The sequence below is a fragment of the Lampetra planeri genome, chromosome 43 (genome assembly GCF_965212315.1).
Source record: "Lampetra planeri chromosome 43, kcLamPlan1.2.h2, whole genome shotgun sequence".
NCBI lineage: Eukaryota > Metazoa > Chordata > Hyperoartia > Petromyzontiformes > Petromyzontidae > Lampetra > Lampetra planeri.
Window position 1 is genome coordinate 7,174,758 of NC_136149.1, and position 22,555 is coordinate 7,197,312.

The 22,555-nt window shown below is 54.8% G+C and overlaps 1 protein-coding gene across 2 annotated transcripts in view; it reads right to left on the bottom strand.

Annotated features, from left to right (window-relative positions):
- LOC144732672 (neuroligin-4, X-linked-like) overlaps window positions 1-8,123 on the bottom strand; it is a 170,596-nt gene extending 162,473 nt beyond the window's left edge. For both annotated transcript variants that reach the window (XM_078614224.1, XM_078614223.1), the window contains exon 1: window positions 6,936-8,123. In XM_078614224.1, coding sequence (XP_078470350.1) covers window positions 6,936-7,464 — 529 coding nt within the window. In that variant the 5' untranslated portion in view covers window positions 7,465-8,123. The remainder of the gene's footprint in view (window positions 1-6,935) is intronic.
- Window positions 8,124-22,555: the final 14,432 nt, after the last annotated feature.

A 22,555-nucleotide genomic window follows, 5' to 3' on the forward strand; every position in this document is an offset into this window, starting at 1 on the left:
GAAGAGCTGCTGAGTCTCTGCCGTCAACACTCACCACAACCACTCACCACAAACACTCACCACAGCCACTCACCATAGCCACCACTCACCACATTCACCACTCACCACAAACACTCACCACTACCCCTCACCACTACCACTCACCATAGCCACCACTCACCACTACCACTCACCACAACCACTCACCATAGCCACGACTCACCACAACCACTCACCATAGCCACTACTCACCACATTCACCACTCACCACAACCAATCACCATAGCCACCACTCACCACAACCACTCACCATAGCCACTACTCACCACATTCACCACTCACAATAGCCACCACTCACCACTACCACTCACCACTACCACTCACCATAGCCACGACTCACCACAACCACTCACCATAGCCACTACTCACCACATTCACCACTCACCACAACCAATCACCATAGCCACCACTCACCACAACCACTCACCATAGCCACTACTCACCACATTCACCACTCACAATAGCCACCACTCACCACAACCACTCACCATAGCCACCACTCACCACAACCACTCACCACAACCACTCACCATAACCACTACTCACCACATTCACCACTCACCACAACCACTCACCATAACCACTACTCACCACATTCACCACTCACCACAACCACTCACCACAACCACTCACCATAGCCACCACTCACCACATTTACCACTCACCACAACTACTCACCATAGCCACCACTCACCATAGCCACTACTCACCACATTCACCACTCACCACAACCACTCACCATAGCCACCACTCACCATAGCCACCACTCACCACATTCACCACTCACCACAACCACTCACCATAGCCACCACTCACCATAGCCACCACTCACCACAACCACTCAACATAGCCACCACTCAACACATTCACCACTCAACACAACCAATCACCATGGTGATGGTCGTGTTAATGATGATGGTGGTGATGGTGGTATTAATAATTGTGGTGCTATCAATGATGATAGTGATGGTGGTATTAATAATTGTGGTGCTATCAATGATGATGGTGATATCCTAATGATGATGACGGTGGTGATGGTGGTATTAATAATGGTATTATCAATGATGATGGTGATATTGGTATACATGATGTTGGTGGTGGTGGTGATAGTGATGGTATTAATGATGGTGTCGGTGGTGATGGTGGTATTAATGATGATGGTGGTATTAATAATGATGGTTTTATCAATGCTGATGTTGGAATGCATGATGGTGGTGGTGGTGGTGTTGGTATTAATGGTTGATAGTGTACAGGCTGTGTGCAGCAGTGGGAAAGGTCCGTCGACTCCACGTGCAACCGAGGTCAAGGGGGGCGCGGGTGGTCCCAGCCCCCCCCCCCCCCCCACTCACGGGGGGGTGGAGGGGGGGTGCAGAGAGCCAGAGCAGAGACCCCCAGACGAGAGCACATCGTGTCATCATCATCACTCACACTCGGTGCAGCGTGTAACGCGCGTTCGGAGTTCGTGTTTAAAGTGCCGTGCCTCCGCCCTGAGTCCGTTCGCCACCCCTCTCACCAAGGTCACCCTGCAGGGCTAACTACCGGGGTTGCCATCATCTCAACTCAATTACCACGACTCTTCTCTCTCTCGCCTCTCTCGCTCACTCTATGGCTTCTGCGGGTCCCTCGCCGCCAAAACTCCACGGAAAGCAAAATGTCACTGCAAGACTCGAGCGCAGACCCCGAGGAGACCCGGCTGAAATGAATCCCTGGGCACGGGATCATCGCCGCCGAGCGACACAAGCGCCCTTCTCCCCCACGCCAGCGCTCGGCACCTTCCAAGATGAAGAAAACAAAAGAAATCCGCGGAAGCTCCATCCGACACCGCTCTGCAGTTCGCGCGCCGTGCCGCTGATGCACACGGGGCGAGCCTGCCCCATTAGCCTCGCTTGCCCCCGACTGTTGCTGCTGCAGATGCAGATGCTGCAGCTACTATTGCTGCTACTCCTGTTGCATCTGTTAATGCTGCAGCTGCTGCAGATGCTGCTAATGCTGCTGATGCAGATGCTGCAGCTACTATTGCTGCTACTCCTGTTGCATCTGTTAATGCTGCAGCTGCTGCAGATGCTGCTGCTGATGCAGATGCTGCAGCTACTATTGCTGCTACTCCTGTTGCAACTGTTAATGATGCTACTGCTGCAGCTGCTGCTAATGCTGCTGATGCAGATGCTGCAGCTACTATTGCTGCTACTCCTGTTGCACCGGTTAATGATGCAGCTGCTGCTAATGCTGCTAATACTGCTGATGCAGATGCCGCAGCTACTATTGCTGCTACTCCTGTTGCAACTCTTAATGATGCTACTGCTGCAGCTGCTGCTAATGCTGCTGATGAAGCTGCTGCTGATGCGGATTTTGCAGCTACTGCTGTTGCAGGCGCTTCTATGCCTCATGCTGATGCTACTGGTGATGCTGCAGCTTCAATTGCTGCTACTACAGCTGATAATACTGGGTTTTTTTTTATACCGCTAAAGCTCTTACCGATGTTGCTGCTGCAGATTATATGAATACTGCAGATACTAGTGTTGCTGCAAATGTTACTGTCGCTCATGCTGCTGCTGCTGCTGCTTCTACAGCTGATGCAGTATCAGCTGTTGCTGCGAACGCTGCTACTTCTGCATATAACAATGCTACTCATGCCGCTGCTACTGCTGCTGCTGTAACGTCGATAACCATTGCAACTAATGCTGCTGCTGCGGCTGCTGCAGTTTGGCTACACGATGAATTTGAGTCCAGCAAACAGCGACACGGGATTCTAACTCCAGCTCCCCATCGCTGACTCTACCCCTTGCACCACAACAACAACAACATCCACAACAACAACAACAACATCCACAACAACAGTCCACACATCACTCACTCTCCCCACTTGTACCACAACAACAACATCCACAACAACAACAACAGCAGTCCACACATCCCTCACTCTCCCCCCTTGTACTACAACAACAACAACGACCACAACAACAATCCACACATACCTCACTCTCCCCCCTTGTACCACAACAACAACAACAACATCCATAACAGTAGTCCACACATCACTCACTCTCTCCCTTGCACCACAACAACAACAACATCCACATCAGCAGTCCACACATCCCTCACTCTCCCCCTTGCACCACAACAACATCCACAACAACATCCACAACAACAACAACAGCAGCAGCAGTAAAGACATCACACGGTCGCGCGCGTTGAGACGACCGGCGACTTTGTCGGCACTCAGGCGCGCCAAAAGCCGCACAAGAGCGCACAGTGGTCGAGTTAAAACACCTCCACTCTCTTACACTACGGTGACGATAACGCAGCAGCAGCAGTAACAGCAGCAGCAGCGGTAACAACACAATGCGAATGGAGCACACTGAGACAATGCAGTGCACAGCAAGTGACCAAGTGACTCACTGCGTCACGTGATGGGACAATGGCAACATGAGATGTGCAATGGGGATAATGTGATTAATTAGCCCATAGTTCTGAGATGAAAAATGCTGTGACGATGAGGTAGCGGTGGTGAAGGTGTTACCGTGGTAACGAGGTAACGGTGGTGAGTGTGTTGCCGTGGTGATGAGGTAACGGTGGTGAGGGTGTTACAGTGGTGATGATGAGGTAACAAACACAACAACCAAACACAACAACCATACACAACAACCAATACACACCAACCAAACACAACAGCTTACACAACAATCTACACAACGATCGTACACAACCACACACACAATCACACAACACAGCACACACACACAGACCCACACGCAACGCACACACAGAGACACACACATACACGCGACGCACACATACAGAGACACACACACAGAGACACACACAGAGAGACACACACACACACAAACACACAGAGACACACACACAGAGACACACACACAGAGACACACAGAGACACACACACACACAGACACACACACACACAGACACACACACACACAGACACACACAGAGATGTACACACACACAGACACACACAGAAATGCACACACACACAGACACACACAGAGATGCAACTCGTTCATTTAGACGGCCAATGTCACAAAGACAAAGATCCCCCGCGTAGCCTCAACACTCTGTTGAGGGCAAGTGCTGTCAGCGAGCACCTACGAAGGTCGGCACACGAGGGGGTGGGTGTCCAGCGCGATGCCCGGCCGCCTTTGTCTCCCCAGGGGCATCGCACAAGTAAAAGACACATACATACATACACGCATACTAACCAACCACACACGCAGAGACACACACTCACACAACTACACACAAATAGACACAAATACACCACACATAGAACACACACCACCCATACACAACACACACCACCCACACACAACACCCACCCACAACACACACCACCCACACACAACACACACTACCCACACACACTACCCATACACAACACACACCACACACACACAACACCCACACACAACACACACCACACACACACACCATACACACACAACACACACCACACACACACAACACACACCACACAACACACACCACCCACACACAACACACACCACCCACACACCACCCACACACAACACACACCACACACACACCACCCACACACAACACACACCACCCACACACACACCACCCACACACAACACACACCACCCACACACAACACACACAACACACAACACCCACACACACCACCCACACACAATACACACCACCCACACACCACCCACACACATCACCCACACACAGCACCCACACACCACCCACACACACCACCCACACACAACACACACCACACACAACGCACACCACCCACACACACCACCCATACACAACACACACCACACACAACGCACACCACCCACACACACCACCCACACACAACACACACAATGCAGAGGCTACGTAACACGGTCCGCCGAACATAAATCAAGAAGCTGACTCGCTCACACACACAGCTCAAACACAACAAGGCACACACAATACACACACACCATACACATACACAATACACACAATACATACACAATATGCATACACAATGCACACACACAACACACACCGCACACACAATACACACACAATACACATACACAATGCACACAATACACACAATGCACACACAATGCACACACAATACACACACAATACACACACAACAACACACAATGCACACACACAATACACACACAACACACAATACACACACAATACACACACAGAATACACACACAGAATACACACACGCAATACACACACAATACACACACCGCACACAATACACATACAATATATACACATAATACACACACACAATGCACACACAACACACACAATACATACACAATACAGAAAACACACACAATACACACACAATATACATACACAACACACACAATACACATAATTCACACACACTACACACACAATACACACACAACACACACAATACACACACACAACACACAACCAATACACACACAATACACACACAATGGACACACACACAATACACACACACTACACACACACAATACACACACAATACTCCCACACTACACACACACAATACACACACAGAATGCGCGTGAACACGATACGGGCTCAGTATCGACTACAACACACAACGCGCGCGAGTGTGTCACGTACATAGCACACACACACACACGTGTACATGCCCCGTGTATTCCACACACACACGCGTGTACATGCCCCGTGTATGTATTACACACACACACGTTGTACATGCCCCGTGTATTCCACACACACACACACGTTGTACATGCCCCGTGTATTCCACACACACACACACGTGTACATGCCCCGTGTATTAATCACACACACACACGTGTACCTGCCCCGTGTATGTATTACACACACACACACGTGTACATGCCCCATGTATTAATCACACACACACACGTGTACCTGCCCCGTGTATTCCACACACACACACGTGTACATGCCCCGTGTATGTATTACACACACACACGCGTGTACCTGCCCCGTGTATGTATTACACACACACACACACGTGTACATGCCCCGTGTATGTATCACACACACACACACGTTGTACATGCCCCGTGTATTAATCACACACACACACGTGTACCTGCCCCGTGTATTAATCACAGACACACACGTGTACATGCCCCGTGTATGTATTACACACACGTTGTACATGCCCCGTGTATGTATTACACACACACGCGTGTGCATCATCAGCCACGTGTAGATGGCCCCTGCATGTATCTCTCGCACGTGTACATCGCAGTTGGCTCACCTATACCATCACCTGCGCGCCTATTAATCACACACGAGCGTGAACATCGTGAGCGAGTACACGACACACACGCGTGGACATCATGAGCGTGAACATCGTGAGCGAGTACACGATACACACGCGTGGACATCATGAGCGTGAACATCGTGAGCGAGTACACGACACACACGCGTGGACATCATGAGCCTGAACATCGTGAGCGAGTACACGACACACACGCGTGGACATCATGAGCGTGAACATCGTGAGCGAGTACACGACACACACGCGTGGACATCATGAGCGTGAACATCGTGAGCGAGTACACGATACACACGCGTGGACATCATGAGCGTGAACATCGTGAACGAGTACACGACACACACGCGTGGACATCATGAGCGTGAACATCGTGAGCGACGTCTACGCGGCACACACACGTGAACATCACGAGCGTGAACATCGTGAGCGAGTACACGACACACACGCGTGGACATCACACAGACACGCGTGGACATCATGAACGCGTGCATCGTGAACGACGTCTACGCGACGGACACGCGTGAACATCACGCACGCATGAACATCACGAGCGTGTTCGCGCGCGACACACACACGCACACGCGTGAACATCACACACACGCGCGCGCGTGTCCCTCACCGTCCTCCGTGGGCACGTAGATGTTGAGGTAGAGGCAGTCCTCGTTCATTTCGTGCATGTACGGCGCCACCACGTCCATGTTGGCCGTGAACCACACGGGCAGCATCACCTCGGGGAGCACCCCGCGGATCGTCTGCGGGCACACGGGCGCGAAGTGCGTCGCGTTGCGCACCCCCTGCCACGCCGCGGGGGGCTCGGGGGGCTGGAAGCGTCGCTCAGCGACGGGGGGCGCCGCGTAGGGCACCCCCAGGAACTGGTCCACGGGACCCAGGATCTCGTTGTTGAGCACGATGCGGACGCCGCGCAGCTTGCCGAAGTTGGTGGTGATGGTCGGGTACGTGGACTGCCCGGCGGCGGGGGCGGCCGCGAGCAGCCCCAACAGCAGCAGCTGCAGCAGCAGCTGCAGCAGCAGCAGCAGCGGCGGCGGCCGTGGAGGCAGCCGAGGTAGAGGCAGCCGAGGAGGAGACCCCGTGGGGTCCCGAGACTCCCTGCGGCGCGGCGCCTCCCTCCGCGCCTCCGCGCCGCGCATCTTTGCTCGGTGAATGTTTCTCCCTTCCCTCCCTCTCTCCTTCTCCCTCACCCCGGCAGGAAGGCGACGGCGGTGGCGAGCTGCGCTACGGAGCGGCGGCGGCTGCTGCTGCTGCCGCTGCTGCTGCCCGCGGAGGCGCGCTGGGAGGGAGCAGGGAGGTCGCCGAGTGCGGGAGGCGCTCAGCGCTGGTCCCGGCTCCCCGCCCGCCGCGTCGCGTCAGATTGGAGCCTTCGGCGAACAGCGCCGCGCGTTACCGCGCCCGCGTGACGTCACGGCCCGCTCTCTCCGGCTCGCTCACTCGCGGCGCATGATCATCGCCCTGGAACGTCGTCGCCATCATCGCCGTCGTCGTCGTCGTCGTCATCTACATCATCACCATCAGCCGCAGCATCGCCGGCATCGCGCGCGAAGCCGCCTCCACTCGCCTCGCTCGGATCCCGGCAGCGATGCGCGAATCCGCACTGCCCGGGCTCCCTCCTCCTCTCTCCTCGTCGATCCTCCTTCTCCTCCTCCTCGCGGTCTTATTCCTCTTCGTGGTCGTGATCTCCTCCTCGCGATCCTAGCCCTCGTCTCTTCGCGCAGCCGTCGCCAGTCCGGAGAGCCGCTCTCCCGATCCCTTCAAAGCGCGCTGCGCGCTCCTCTGCGCATTAGCATCTCAAAGGGAGCGAGAGCGGCGCTCCTCACGAGGGAGAACTCGTGAAGAGATGCCCCCTCCTCCTCTCTCCCCTCCCCCTCTCCCTCGCCGTCTCTAGCTCTGACAAGGAGGCGCAGCGTCATTGGCTCGGAAGGGGAAGAGACGAGGGGCCGCCTTTTGGATCCCGGTCCCCGCATCTCGCGCGCGGTCTCGGCTGCGTCTCGCGTACGGGGGGCCCGTAGCGAGACCCGGTCCCCTGTGCTGGACCCAGGGCCAGGGAGGTCTCCCCACGTGCGAGGCGTCTCGCAGATTTTCGGCTACGTGGGTCAGCTGTCCCCGGGGTCACAGGTGTCGAGAAGGACACACTCTCACGGGACGAGCCGGTTCCTTACGACAACGACGAGCAACACAAATATAATCTCATGTCGGGGTCAATTACCGATCGCTTCGCATGTGAAGAAGCAGCACCAGAGCCCAGGGTGGAGGATAGTGGCGGGGTGACGGCCGAGGAATGGAACGCGTCCGAGAGGACGTCCGTCGGAGAGACGGAGCTCGCGTTGCGGATAGATGCTCGGTGGATTTGGACATCGCCGGATTTTGAGAGATTTGCGACTGATTGTGGAGGCTTCCGTCGAGCAGCCGATTGCTCATGGCCGGTGACGATGGTGATGATGAAGCTCGGGGTCTATTTGTCCTCTGGGCCAGGTGTCTCAAGTTCCAGTGGTCTCCAGGAGTAGGTGGCACCGTGGCTCAGGGGACAGCGGGACGCAGATGATGACGAGGAGGAGTTTGCGGATTCTGAACCTCGCGGTTGTGAGTGCAGCCCCTGGGCACGGCCCCGCGGTGACACGCGCACAGAGACACAGATTCCCCTGTGCGGCCTCAACAGATCGTTGGGACAAGTCCTTTTAGCGACCAACTTTGAGGGCCGACACGACACACGAAGTTGTGGGTGGGTGGCCAACACCACCACGCCTGGCCGCCTTTGTCTCCTTCGTGGTGATTTTTCCAAATCGAGCCAGATATTCAATTGAGATTTAGTTCACCTCGGGGTGACCGGGCACTGGTCCAGATAATCGTCACCGGTGTTGGCCGTGAGCGTGATTGACACACTGATCTCGTAGCGCAGCGCGCTACCCACTACGCCCCGCTCCCCACGCGCTGTCACGCGCTCGCGCACACCGAACTCAACGTCACAACGACGATCGCAGTCTCGAGCGGCGTTCATCTTCGCTGGTAGCCTCGAGCGAGTTAGCGATGCATTATTCCACATTCTCAGGGCGGGGACCAAGTCCACCCATGTGGCCATCACCGATGGCCTCCCACAAAGTGGTGCTGTATTCATGTTAACAGTGAAGATGATGTTGGTGGTGGTGGTCGATGGGCTGAGTCGACCCCCGACTGAAATGTCGGGGGTCGACGGGGGAGGTCGGCGGCCGCGCCGCGCTCCTCTGCAGACGCGGAGCTCGGGGTCGACTCGCCGGTGCGCGTTGTTTGTCTCGGCGCGTCCGTGTGGCTCCGTGTTGTTGCAGTGCGGTGTGGAGGTGGGGGTCGTGATGTTCGCCGCGGAGCGAGCGAGACGAGGGCTCCGCGTGCTGTGGTGTCGCCCCCTGGAGTCGGGGCGGCTCCACGTGGCGCGCGGGTCGCCACCGCCGTCGCAAGGCCGCCGAGGCGACGCACGCGGCGCGTGGAGTTGTCTCCGGGTCCTCCGGGTTTTCCATCCATCGAGGCCGTAACCATGGAGTCTACATTGGGGGGTCTGGGGGTCTTCCAGAAGAAAAAAAAAATCTTAATTTGAAAACGAATTTCCTGCCATTTCCTGCCTAAAATATTAAAAAATTCACTAACACATAGGATGAACTTTTTTAATTTTTACAATAATGTCTAACAGTGTATTGTATTACATTGCTCTGTTTCATTGTATGTAATGGCAGAGATTAGGGATGAATAAAGTACAACCATAACCACAATCATATAAACAGAAATCGATTTTATAGCAATATATTGGGGGGGACATTTTGAGCATATTTCAATATTGGTGGGGGGGATGTGTCCCTCCCCCAATATATGTATATAAATTACCGCATTGCCGTCCCTATTTAGAATTAACATCACGCGTTTAGAGTGTTTCGCTGCTGTACATGTCCACGTGGTAAGCCACTTCGTTGAGCTACCATCTGTGGCCACGTCGCTTCCGAAAAAGATCTGCAAAGCTCAGTGAGCCTGACCTGGTAAGATAAGAAGAAATAGTTTCATACTGTAGCTGAGTTTTTAGTTTACATTCGCTTGCATTTATTTTGATGGCGATCCAAGACATGATGACCACAGCGCAGTTTTTCGCGATCTGCTGACTGTGTTTCCATAATGCTCCGAGGGCCGAGTGGTATTTGCACGAGTTTCTGTGTGCCTTGTTCGAACCTTGTGGTTGTCGGGCCTGCACTGTTGTTCCCGTTATCTGCAGAATCGATTGTAGTCTAGTAGTCAGCGATTGATCGCGTTGTTGGCCTCGCATTCATCGGCACGAAGCCGACTGACGCATCGTGAAACGTGGGTTCATGTTTGTGAAATATGTTCTATTGCTCACGCGACACGGTTGTTATTTTTGTTTTTGCACCGACGTTACATTCGCTTCCTCGCCGTACTTAACTGTATTTGTTCATTTTGCTCTTTCACGTGTTGGTGATGCAGGTGACTCTTGCAAACGAGCCTCTGTCCTTGGCCTCTCCCTCTCGAATTATCGCGCTGGTTACACAAAATAAACGCGAACCTTGGAAATCCGCAATTAACAGTGTCGTCATTGCACGTGGCCGATACGTGGGGTGACATCGACGCATCACACACACACACATCTCGTGTCACCGTGTCATGCTGTGCGTGCCACGTGGGGCGTCTCTGCTAGGCAGGCACCGCACTCAAAAGCAGGCCTCGTGAAATACCTTCCACGACTGTATCATCATCATCATCATCCCCAAACAACCAAAATGAATAATTAAAACAATAACCCCGATCGTTGAATTTGTTTTGTAGATGCCCAGTCTGATACTGCCAGAGCCATATGTTAATTATCACGCAAGGCAGAGCATGTGCTCTGCCTTCAGAGCGAAATGAATAATTGAGCAGCCGTCGGCGGCGTGAGACGAATGTGCGTGGCATATTTGGCAAACGCGTGTCGATGCTGAGCCACGGAGCCGCAGCTCGTCCATGACACACACACACACACACGGGCCCAGCGAGATTCGTCGGACAATGGAGCGACGCGTCGCGAACTCTGCTTCCATCCGGATGGGCGGTCCCGCGGTGACCGTCACCGACCATCGTTTCGCGCGGGGTGCCGCGGGGAGCGAGATTCGAGACGCGATTCCCGCGCCGCGTCACGAAGACGCAAGTGATGAATCGCCCAGCCGAGGACATCGCGATCGAGGCTCGTTAAGCGTTGGCACTTCCCCCGGACGCCAATTACATCCATTCTCAGGGTAACACACTGAATCGGGAACACGAGATCGCGTTTATTCCAACTCGACCCGTCGCACCCGGGCGAATCAGAATTAGAAGGAGCGTTGCACAATCTCACAGCATCACGACGGCACACCCCCTGGCATCACCTGCTACAACCACCTGCAGCCACAGTCACCACACGCGCACTCACCACACGCACACTCACGCCACCAGACAACAACCCGCAAACGCAGCAACGGCCGAAATTCACTGCTACATGGTCGGTGACGTCACCGCAGCGATTGTGCCAGGCTAGGTGCACTTTGCCCTTCCAATAACCGGTTTCGCCAGCACAAGTCCCAGCTACTGGCATCAGATGCGACGGTCACAACCACAACGCCCACAGCCACGTGCACAGCCTGTTTTTTCGAACCTGGTATGGACGAGGGCCTCCCCGCGCCGTCGCGGGTCGTTGGGGGTGACTAATTGACCATACTTCACCACGCTGGTCACTGCGGCTTGGCGAATGCGGGCAGCGCAGATGCGGAGGCGTGCAAAATGGATTACACCGCCCTCTGCTGTCCGCCACGTGGCCCGGCAGCACTATGGCAACCTGTGTGTGTGCGTGGCGAACGGCCACGTGTGTACGTGTGCACGCTGGACTTCTTTCGCACCGTACATAGCCCACCGTGCTCATCGGAGATGCGCGTGAGATTTGTTTTCTTTAAAGCTACGGAAGAAATCCTGAAGAAGCCGGAGGGAACCACCCTCCTGCCCCCCCAGGGACCCCCCCCCATGCAGAAACGGGGGAAGACATGCAAGGTCCTCACCTAGGAGAAGCCCGCGTCGGGAATAAACCCTGGGCCCCTTGCAGGTGCGAGGAGGCGCGCGCGCGTGCCACCACCGCCCTGCCGCGCCGCACCACTCAACCCCCGACACATTCCGAAGATCGGGCGGGATTCGTTCACAGCTCCCACACCTCGACAACGAATTCAAAAAAGGAAATTTAATTGATTTAGAAATGTCACCTACTCACCACCCCCGCCCCGCCCCCCCCAACGTGTGCACGGGCATTGCTTAAACAATTAAATGCAAAGCGTTCATCACAATGAGTAAGAATGACGGTGCAGTCACACGGACACGTCGCTGCTGCTGCTGCTACTGCTGCTGTTGCTGCTACTGCTGTTGCTGCTGCTACTGCTGTTGCTGTTGCTACTGCTGCTGCTGTTGCTGCTACTGCTGTTGCTACTGCTGTTGCTGCTGCTACTGCTGCTGCTGTTGCTGCTGTTGCTGCTGTTGCTACTGTTGTTGCTGCTGTTGCTACTGCTGCTGCTGCTGCTACTGCTGCTGTTGCTGCTGTTGCTATTGCTGCTGCTGTTGCTGATGTTGCTGCTGCTGCTGTTGCTGCTGCTGCTACTGCTGCTGCTGGTTCCGAGGCGTCGGCGTTCCCTGCACGCGCATCCGCAGAGTCATTACTCGACTCCGCACCGGGTGACGCGCCGCGGGCTCCTCGCCTCGCTAATGAAATGCGATCTCACGCGCAAGTCAATCACGAGTTGCGAGATGCGCAGCCTCTCCACGGCTCCCCGCAGAAATGAAAGAGGGGGGGGGGGTGAACACAACAAACCTGAAAGTGGAAAATGTGCGGAATGTGTCGTTAAGAGAGACGGGTGCATTGCTTCTGGTACCCGTGGCCCGGTTGGCGTTGGTTCGAAAACAAAATTGCGCTCCAATGATTTCCATTCGGAACTCACGGTGAGGCACCCCCCCCCCCCCCCCCCAGTATGAGAGATCGGTCTCGGGAAGTTGATGTCGCAGAACCACTGCTGAGATGCCTTAATCTGCCTCTCGCCACAATAGGGGGCCCTGTCCTTCCCGCCCGCCCTGCGACTGACGTGTGTGCCTCATGGCAACCGAGCGCAACATGTGTCACGCTGACAGCTGAAATTTCCCCAAAATGGAAAACCAAGCTGCCTATAATTGGCTCCCCGTGCGAGCACCGGCGACCGGGCTGGTGGACAGCACCAAGTCGCCGCACTCGAATTCCCGGGTTCATCCGCAGGCGGCCGCAATCCCTGAGCTCGAACTCCGGGAGGTCACCGGTGCGAACTGCGCGTCTCGAATTTGCCACCCCCGGTCTGTCTCGTGCATCCTTGCCCCCCCCCCCCCCCCGGAGGGGGCCGGGCGAGTCGAGCCCCCCTCCCCCGCCCCCACTCCCCCTCCATCATCCCCACCCCCTCCGAGCGTTCGCTCCGTGATGTCACGAGTTTCCTCCGTGCCCGGCCCAACCCCGTCGCACTAAAATGAAACCGGCGTAAAAACAAAAAAGCATCAGTCGTTACGGATAAATAAATATAATCTCCACCGGCGGATTGTTTGTCGTGTGGACGAGGTGGCCGCGTGGTCGCTGCTCGACGCGGCGTTTAGCGGCGCGGCCGCCGTCGCCCGCGCAGGGGCATCGCGAGGCGCAATAATTTGGGCCGCGGTGAGCGATCGCGTTGGGGGGGGGGCTCTCGTGCGAGGAGGCGCGCAGCAATCGCACGGAGCGCCCCCCCCCCCCCGCCACTGATCACGCATTCTCGCTGAAATGGGGAAAAGGCATTTCTACGATAAATACACGCCCGGCAGAAATAACACTTCAGCGCGAAAGTAAAACGATTCGTCTTGCATAGAGCCACCCGCGCCCCAACGACATTAATTGCCACAATAACGCCGCTCGGCGTGTATATAATGCGGCAATAATCCAAGATTTACCGGCGGCTCGGCGTGCGCGGCCCCAGCTGTCGCTCCCCCCCCCGCCCCCCGGGCTCACGGCGCAGTCTCCCCCTGGGCCTCCGCGCTTCTCCGGACCGGGGAGCCACCGTGGAGCTGCGAGAAACCGTGGAGTTGGGAGCCACCCTGGAGCCACAGTGGAGCCATAGTGGAGCTGGGGGACACCGTGGAGTTGGGAGCCACCGTGGAGCTGCGAGAAACGTGCAGTTGGGAGCCACAGTGGAGCAATAGTGGAGACATAGTGGAGCCATAGTGGAGCTGGGAGACACCGTGGAGTTGGGAGCCACCGTGGAGCTGCGAGAAACCGTGGAGTTGGGAGCCACCGTGGAGCCATAGTGGAGCCACAGTGTACCCATAGTGGAGCTGGGAGACACCGTGGAGTTGGGAGCCACCGTGGAGTTGGGAGAAACCGTGCAGTTGGGAGACACCGTGGGCCCCTTCTGAGCTATCCCGAGCCGAATGTGGCATCCCACAGTGTGGCATCGCGTGGGCCTGGCACAAGGAATGAGATAGACGACCACCGTGTACAGCAGGCTGCTATAGGCTGCACGGAAGTCAGCAGCGGGCAGAGCACGCACAGGACACGCGTGGAGTGGGAAGGGAGTGAGCGAGGCCCTCATCCAGCAGTGGATCGACAAAAGGGGCCGAACGTCGCTCGATTCGGCTTCGCCCCTCGCCCCGGTGGAGGAGGAGCGGCTGCTGCATCTGCAGCTGCTGCTGCTGCGTCGCCGTTGATTGCGCATCCCTCCAATGAACGCGACACCCGCTGCACCTGCAGCTTCCGTGGCGCTCGGAGCGCTTATTGTGGCTAAGACGCCGTGTGGGACGGACATGAAACCTTCTCCTCCTCCTCCTGGCTCTTGGCACGTCGGAGGAGGGAGGAGGGAGGAGGGGGGGTTTCAATGAAAAATATGAATATGGACTGAATTAGGTCGTTGGTAACACTCGGGTTTCACAGTAAAATAAAAGCTTCTGGGTTCGATTCCCAACTCGGATGCCTTTCTGTGTGAAGTTTATATATCCCCCGCCCCGCCCCCCCCCCCCCCCGTTCTGCATGGATTCCCTTTGGGTGCTTTGGTGTCCTTCCAGAACCAAAAAGATTCACAGAATGTAACTGGAGTTGGCCAAACATCCCAATCCGGGTCAAACAGCGGCAGTAACATTTCCCCCTCCCCTACTGCGATAATTTGACAGTTACTCTCCAATAAAAACCTCATTGAGTCTCAACATTTTTCAGTAGGGTTCTGCCATATTTTCACAGTTGGGGGTGAAGTCGCTGTGTCATCCCATTTGAGTCATCTGCCAACATATCATCAATATTGGAATGTTTAACCAACACCAGGAACCCGGAGGGAACCCACACAAGACAGAGGCGGAGAGGAGACACACAAACGCCGCACAGAGACAAACGCCCGAGTCTGGAATCGAACCCAGGGACCTTGTTTGTCGCGAGACACGGGTGCCACCACCGTGCAGCCCTCTCTGTCGCGAGCGGCGCCATCGAGGTGACCACTCCCGCGTGGGGGCCCGCGTGCCGCTCGCGAGTGCCGTTGCTGAGTCACGGGGCACAGCCCAAGAGGGCATCACGAGCTTGATGGCGGTGGAGCTGACGGGGGTAACGATCGGCGAGGAGGAGGAGGAGGAGGGAGAGAGAGAGCCACGCTGCAGGCGCCAAAGATGTTGGAGTGGCAGTGGTGGGCGCCGCGTAGCACAATACACAATCATTGCCGGCACGATAAACAGCCACTGAATAATGATAATTGCAATTACAGTAATCGCAATTTGTGAACTCCCTATGATTGTAAATGGGGTTTTTGTAGTGCCGAGTAATTTGTGTGTCACTTTAAAACCAATTACACTCGCTTTGTTTCCTAATTGCCCGTATTTGCCGTCGAGAAGGCGTAATTGTAATTGTGATATCACCGTCCGGAGTAATTGACCCGGCTCTGATGAACGACGGGGACATCTTGGGGACGCGTTTCTCCCACGCGCCTCCTCGCCCGAGGCTCGTTCCGGGACTCGTCCCGGGGCCCCGTCCCTCGGCGTCCCGGGCGAGCCCCTGGGGGCCCCGCGGGTCGGGCCCTTCGCCTGCGTGGAGCGCCTCGTTCTTCGTTGCGTCCACATCGACGGCGGGGCGCGATTTCTCCCTTCGCGTCGAACGTTGAGTAACGGCGCCCGACCTGCGCCCGGAGGGACCAGCCGTGCCGAGCCGTTTCACTCTGAAATTCACAGCGGAGGGTACGCCATGCAGCAGCAGCATCATCAATATCATTGCGTATTATTATATTGCCCATTATGTGAGGGCCCCTTTTTGCTCCTCCACATCCACCCCATGGCCGCGCCGCATGGGTCCCAGTCTCCAACTCCCTTCCCCCATCCACCCGTGCTGCCCCCGTGTTCAGATGGAGTCTCGAGACCTCCGTCTTTCCCCTCCGCCCGTGGCTCCCCCGCCTCTCGGGCGAGAGCTGCAGCAGCGCGAACCCCGCGCCGCCGTTTCTGTCGAGCGCCGTGCGACGCGCGGCCGCTCTGCGAGTCCGCGTCGCGCTGCGCGGCACGTGACGAGCGCAGCGCCGGTGACGAGGTTGCCGCTCGCCGCTGGAAGCCCCCGCGAATCGAGAGGAGTTCATCGCCACACCGCCGCCGCCCGTTGTTAGGACGACCACGATTTTTCTCAAATCCTCGAGTCCGCTGGTCTCAACGACAACGCAGCCACGTGTTCAGTTTTTTTTGGAACTGGCTGGGAGATTGTGTAGCTGCGGCGCTGCAGGCAACTGTGCTCGTGTGTCTGTGTGTGTGTGTCTGTGTGTGTGTGTCTGTGTGTGTGTGTCTGTGTGTGTGTCTGTCTGTCGGATCTGGGTGTCTCCCGCCTGCGCTAATGCCACGAGTCGATATAATTCGCATGCGCGCTGCGTTGCCGGCGTAGTCCGAGGTGTCCCTCGAAGAGGAAACCGCGGAGTCTCTCTCCGTGCCTCCTGTGGTTAGGAGCCGTGATTAACTGCTGCTGCTGTTGCTGCTGCTGCAGCTGCAGCTGCTCGTCCGATGTCGCACTCGCTCAGAGGTCACCCTGCAGTGTGCGCGGCTCGGCCCTTATCTCGTTCGCGGTCGCACCAACACCACCACCACCAACACCACCACCACCTCCTCCTCCTCGGAGTCATTCGCAGCCGAGTAACAATTTAGATACCCCTATTTGCATTGCGCATTACCCGTTGTGTATTTACAAGGATCATTAAAATGTAGTAGATTGCTTAATTACCGCAGGAGATAACCGCAGAATGTATCTCATCCCTCCCTCGTGTGTACATCGGCCGCTTACAACTTCAGAGTCGTCAATCACCATCATCATCAGCAGCAGCAATTATCTCTCCACTGCTGGATGAAGGCCTACCCGACGTTGTCTCCACATCTCGGGGTGTTGCGATGCCCCAAAATCCATCTCGCTTCTGCGCACGAGCCGATCCCCCTCGCTCCGTCTCCACGGAATGCGCCCTCTAGGCAGGCTCCCCGGCCCCCACCTTTAGCTGACATTCTGTCACCAGCCTTCCACATCGCATGTCACGCCGTCGAGCGATGCGCCATGCCCGAGGAGAATGAACAAAACGTCTCTCTCATGTCAAGGTGGTCCTGTGATCCATATGTCCCTATTAAAAAAAAACTGTCTCTTAGCGGAGCTCCCAGAAGGCACACGCGTGTCACGGAGCTCTTGCATGTGTTTCACGCGTGTGTGTGTGTGTGTGTCTGTGTGTGTGTCTGAGTGTGTGTGCGTGTGTGTGTGCGTGTGTGTGTGCGTGTGTGTGTGTGTGCGTGTGTGTGTGTCTGCGTGTGTGTGTGTGTGTCTGCGCGCGTGTGTGTGTGTCTGCGTGTGTGTGTGCGTGTGTGTGTGTATGTGTATGTATGTGTGCGTGTGTGTGTGTCTGCGTGTGTGTGTGTGTCTGTGTATGTGTGTGTGTGTGTGTCTGCGTGTGTGTGTGTCTGCGTGTGTGTGTCTGCGTGTGTGTGTCTGCGTGTGTGTGTCTGCGTGTGTGTGTGTGCGTGTGTGTGTGTCTTCGCCGGTTGGAAACATTTAGGCTGGCCTGCCTACGATCCATCCTGGGTTTAACCAGGCTGGATTGTGTGAGGAGCTCACAAATCCTTGAAAGATCTGGGCAAAGTCCCATCGGTGAGCTCCTCCGGCAGGCAAGGCTGCGTTGGCTAGGTCATGTAGCCCGCATGCCCATCTACCGCATGCCTAAACAGCTTTTGTTCGGCCGGATCGAGGGGGCTAAACGGGCGCGGCACGGGCTACAGGAGGACGTGGAGCTGAGTGGACTTGCCGATGACTGGTACCAGCAGTGTCAAGATCGGCCTCAGTGGAGGAGGCTCGTGAAGGACGCTACTGAGCAGTTGGAGGCAGTCACCCTCCAACAACAACGGAGGGCGGAGGAGCGACGCTCACAACAACGAGCGGAGCGCCTGGAGGCTAAAGCACAGCAAGTTGGTACAGTAGGGTGCACAGGTGGTGCATCAGCCAGTCATCTCGGTCAGTCGACCCGTGGCACCTGCTGGGTCTGCCCCGTGACCTGCCAGCGGGCGTTCGACACTTCACGTGGCCTCAAGGTGCACTTGGCCTGGCACAAGCGTCGTGGTGACGTCACCGCCACTTAGTGGCGAATGGCGGTTGTTGTTGTTGTGTCTGTGTATGTGTGTGTGTCTGCGTGTGTGTGTGTGTCTGCGTGTGTGTGTGTCTGCGTGTGTGTGTGTCTGTGTGTGTGTGTGTGTCTGTGTGTGTGTGTCTGCGTGTGTGTGTGTCTGCGTGTATGTATGTCTGCGCGTGTGTGATTATGGTGGTGTAGCGGTTAGCGCGCCTGCGCCACGAACCTGGCGACCAACACCGGTGACGATTATCTGAACCGGTCCTGGGCCTCCCTTATGTCGACTCAGCCTCAAATGAGTACCTGGTGCGGCGTGTGTAAACATCCCCACTGGGGAGACAAAGGTGGTCGGGCGTGGTGCTGGCCACCCACCCCCTCGTGTGCCGTGCCGGCATTCATAGGTGCTACTCGCTAACAGCACTTGCCCCAACAGTCTGTTAAAGGCTATACGGGGGAGCTTTGTGTGATTATGGATCCGTTTGAAACCTTCTCTCGTTGGGGAACATCTCCAGGAGGCCGGGAGATGTTGTAGGTCGTTCGAGCGCAACAGGTACACATCCCGAGAGAAGAAAAATGATGCAAGAGATGAACACAACGAGACATTAACGCAAAGACGTGAACGCAAAGGCACGGAACACAAAGACACGGAACACAAAGACACGGACAACATTGTCATGGCCAGAGAGTTGAGGGCTGGACTAGTAAGAACACATTCTCTGACGCTGCTCGTGCCAATTCGAGGCACTTTTGTTGACCATGAAAAAATTAAGCCGTAAAAACAAAGTTTTTCACTATTAATCCTTTATATGCGTGGCGGCTAGAGTCCTCTCGTCCTCTGGCTTGAGATGGCTGCCACATATGGGTCAGATGGTTGCCTGCCACCATTAAGCAATTGGTAATTAAATATAAAAAAAAAATTCAAAAAAGTTTGAAATTTTGGAAAAAAAAATTCACGAAAATCAATTGTCACGCACAACGAGTCTGTGTGCAAAATGTCAGCTCGATTGGATCACGGGAAGTGGGTTAAAACGACCGAAAGATTTGCACGGTCGTAAGCGCGCAAGCAAGCAAGCAAGTGAACTTAATATAAAGGATAAAAAAAAGGAAATCTCGCAGGCCAATGCAATCATTATTATTATGATGACGATTATCATTCCACTGGTTTACCATACAAAAGCCTCACTGAGAGTCTCAAGACTACATTTCAGGAGGGTCCTGTCAAGTTTTCGTCGTCGTAAGGGGCGGGTGATGTGACTACGGCTTGCTTTGCAATCCCGATCGAGTAACATCCGGTTAACGTTTCCAGAATCGTGATGTTTTGGCCGATGCCGGTTACACGGAGTGTATGTGTGGTGGGGGGGGGTCAGCTTGGCGGTGGAGACATCAAATAAGCGGAATCAGCTATTGACCACGGAATGAAGGAATCAAGAGGCAGGCACGAATGGCGACGGCGGGAGTGATTTTGCTCTCAAGGCACGCTGCCTGCAGATGGATCAAATTGTGTGCCTAAGAGTCCGGCGATTTCAATTTAATACAAGCGACGTGCTTCGTGCCATCTCTGGGCTGATATAACAAATGGTACAACACAAGACGGCATGTGCCAGACGGTGAGTACAAACCGGACAGAAGAAAAAAACACACACACACATCGATTCTTGAATCAAATCATGGCCCTGAAGAGTGACAATTCATGGCATCGCCGGTACCTGTTCACTTCTGCACGAAGTGAGTGCGCACAGACCGTCAATCCCACGGCGACGGAATCACAGCGCGGGACACGGAACCCAATCATCAAAATATAACACAACCGTTATAGCCTTAATGCCACAGTATCAGAACCACCGCATGGGGCCCAACTCCCAATGATCACGGGCAATAACAGCCACCGCAGCCTTAATCCCACGGTCACAGCAATTACAGGACTGGGACACAGACCTTCCGATTGCCTGGGCAGCGACTGGCCCAGCAGGCGAGGTTGAGGCCCGGCCCTGGTGTCACGTCAAGTTCCACAAGGTGACGAAGCGCTTGGCCTGCAAACGGGAACGAGTTTCCATAATAGAAGTTTCTTTTGGGTGAGATCGCGTAAATATATAAACGTGTCGTTAAACACGCCACCACCTTAAACGCAGCCGATTAGTAAGGGTTGTCACGTAAACAGAACGTGCCAATTCGTCACTAGTACAGCAACACCGGTGTGTTGGAGAGCCAAGCCACAACATTTACAATCTGAGTACGACGTTTCGCACAGTAATTACAACTAGCTTCATCAGACGACAGCCAGATTTGTGGAGAAGTCCACCTGTTTCACATTTATATATTTACGCGATCCAACCCAAAACAACCTGTGTTATGGTTGATATTGGTCGCGAAAGCCTACGTGGGAAGGAGCCTGCAGGTTACGGTGGGTGGGGTGGGGTGAGGGGGGGGGCTATGACTTCTGCTTTGTGTGATTCCCAGGTGAGTTACAGCGCTAACCGGCGATGCGCGCCAGCGTGCCCGGCATCTCAGGGCCAAGCTTGTAGAAGAGACCCCACCGCCCTCTCGAATTCCCTACCTGGCTAAACAAAGCGACGGCTGCATCTCGGGCAGTGCCACTCGGACCCCCCCCCCCCCCACCCCATTGGGTCGCCCCGGTCCCCATGGGCGGGGGGGTTAGACCAAGCGGCATCTCATCGCAGATGCCGCTTTACTTTTCTGAATTGTTTTTTTTTTGGTTAAAGTCTTTGTGCCGCTGACATTTAGAAGTAAGCGGCCACTCTCCCCCGTTCGGCTGTTGTGCATTTGGGAATGAAACGAAAGCTTTGATTGTGAGATTTAAAAAAAAACATCTCGACCCCCATCTCCACATGAAACGCCGCGTGACATTTGTGTGAAAGCAAGCGCCAGAGAGGGGCTGGCTTCTTGCCTGCCGTGATAATGATACTAATAATCCCATGAACTAAAACTATATCATTGTTATTCTTTGGTTCTTTCGGTAAAGTCACGTAAATGGAAAAAATAATAATACAAATAAAGTGAATAAAAATATATAAAATAAGGTGAATACAAAAATATTGTTATATTTTTATTTAATTTCTTTTTATTATTCTTTTTTCTATTTACGTGACTTTACCGAAGGAACCGAAGAATATGAATTCCTGCAGTCACGAAAGTCAAACACTATACTATTCTTTATTTTACCAGGAAAGGTCCACTGAGCTGTCTAGTTTTATTTCGGAAGCGACTTGACAACGAAAGTGGCTCATCACGTGGAAATTACAGCAGCCAATCACTCTCAACGCATGATGCTAAATGTGGAGGGAAAACGGGAGAACCCGGAGAAAAATCGACGCGACCATGGGGAGAACACGCAAACTCAGAACATCCAGGCTTCATCAGGGTCGGGATCGAACCCACGCACCTCTTGTATACCAGGCGAGGTAGTTAAAATCTCGCCCAAGATGAGATCACATTATTTAAATAGCACACACGCTCCCAGATGCGCGCGTGTGTGCGTCGCATAGTAGTGTCAGTGGTCACCAAGCCAGACGTCGTTCATTGACGCGCGTGGATGCAACGCAAGAATTTGCTCAGGTGCCGTCTTCCCCTTGCACGATGGCAGAGATCCACGGATCCAAGC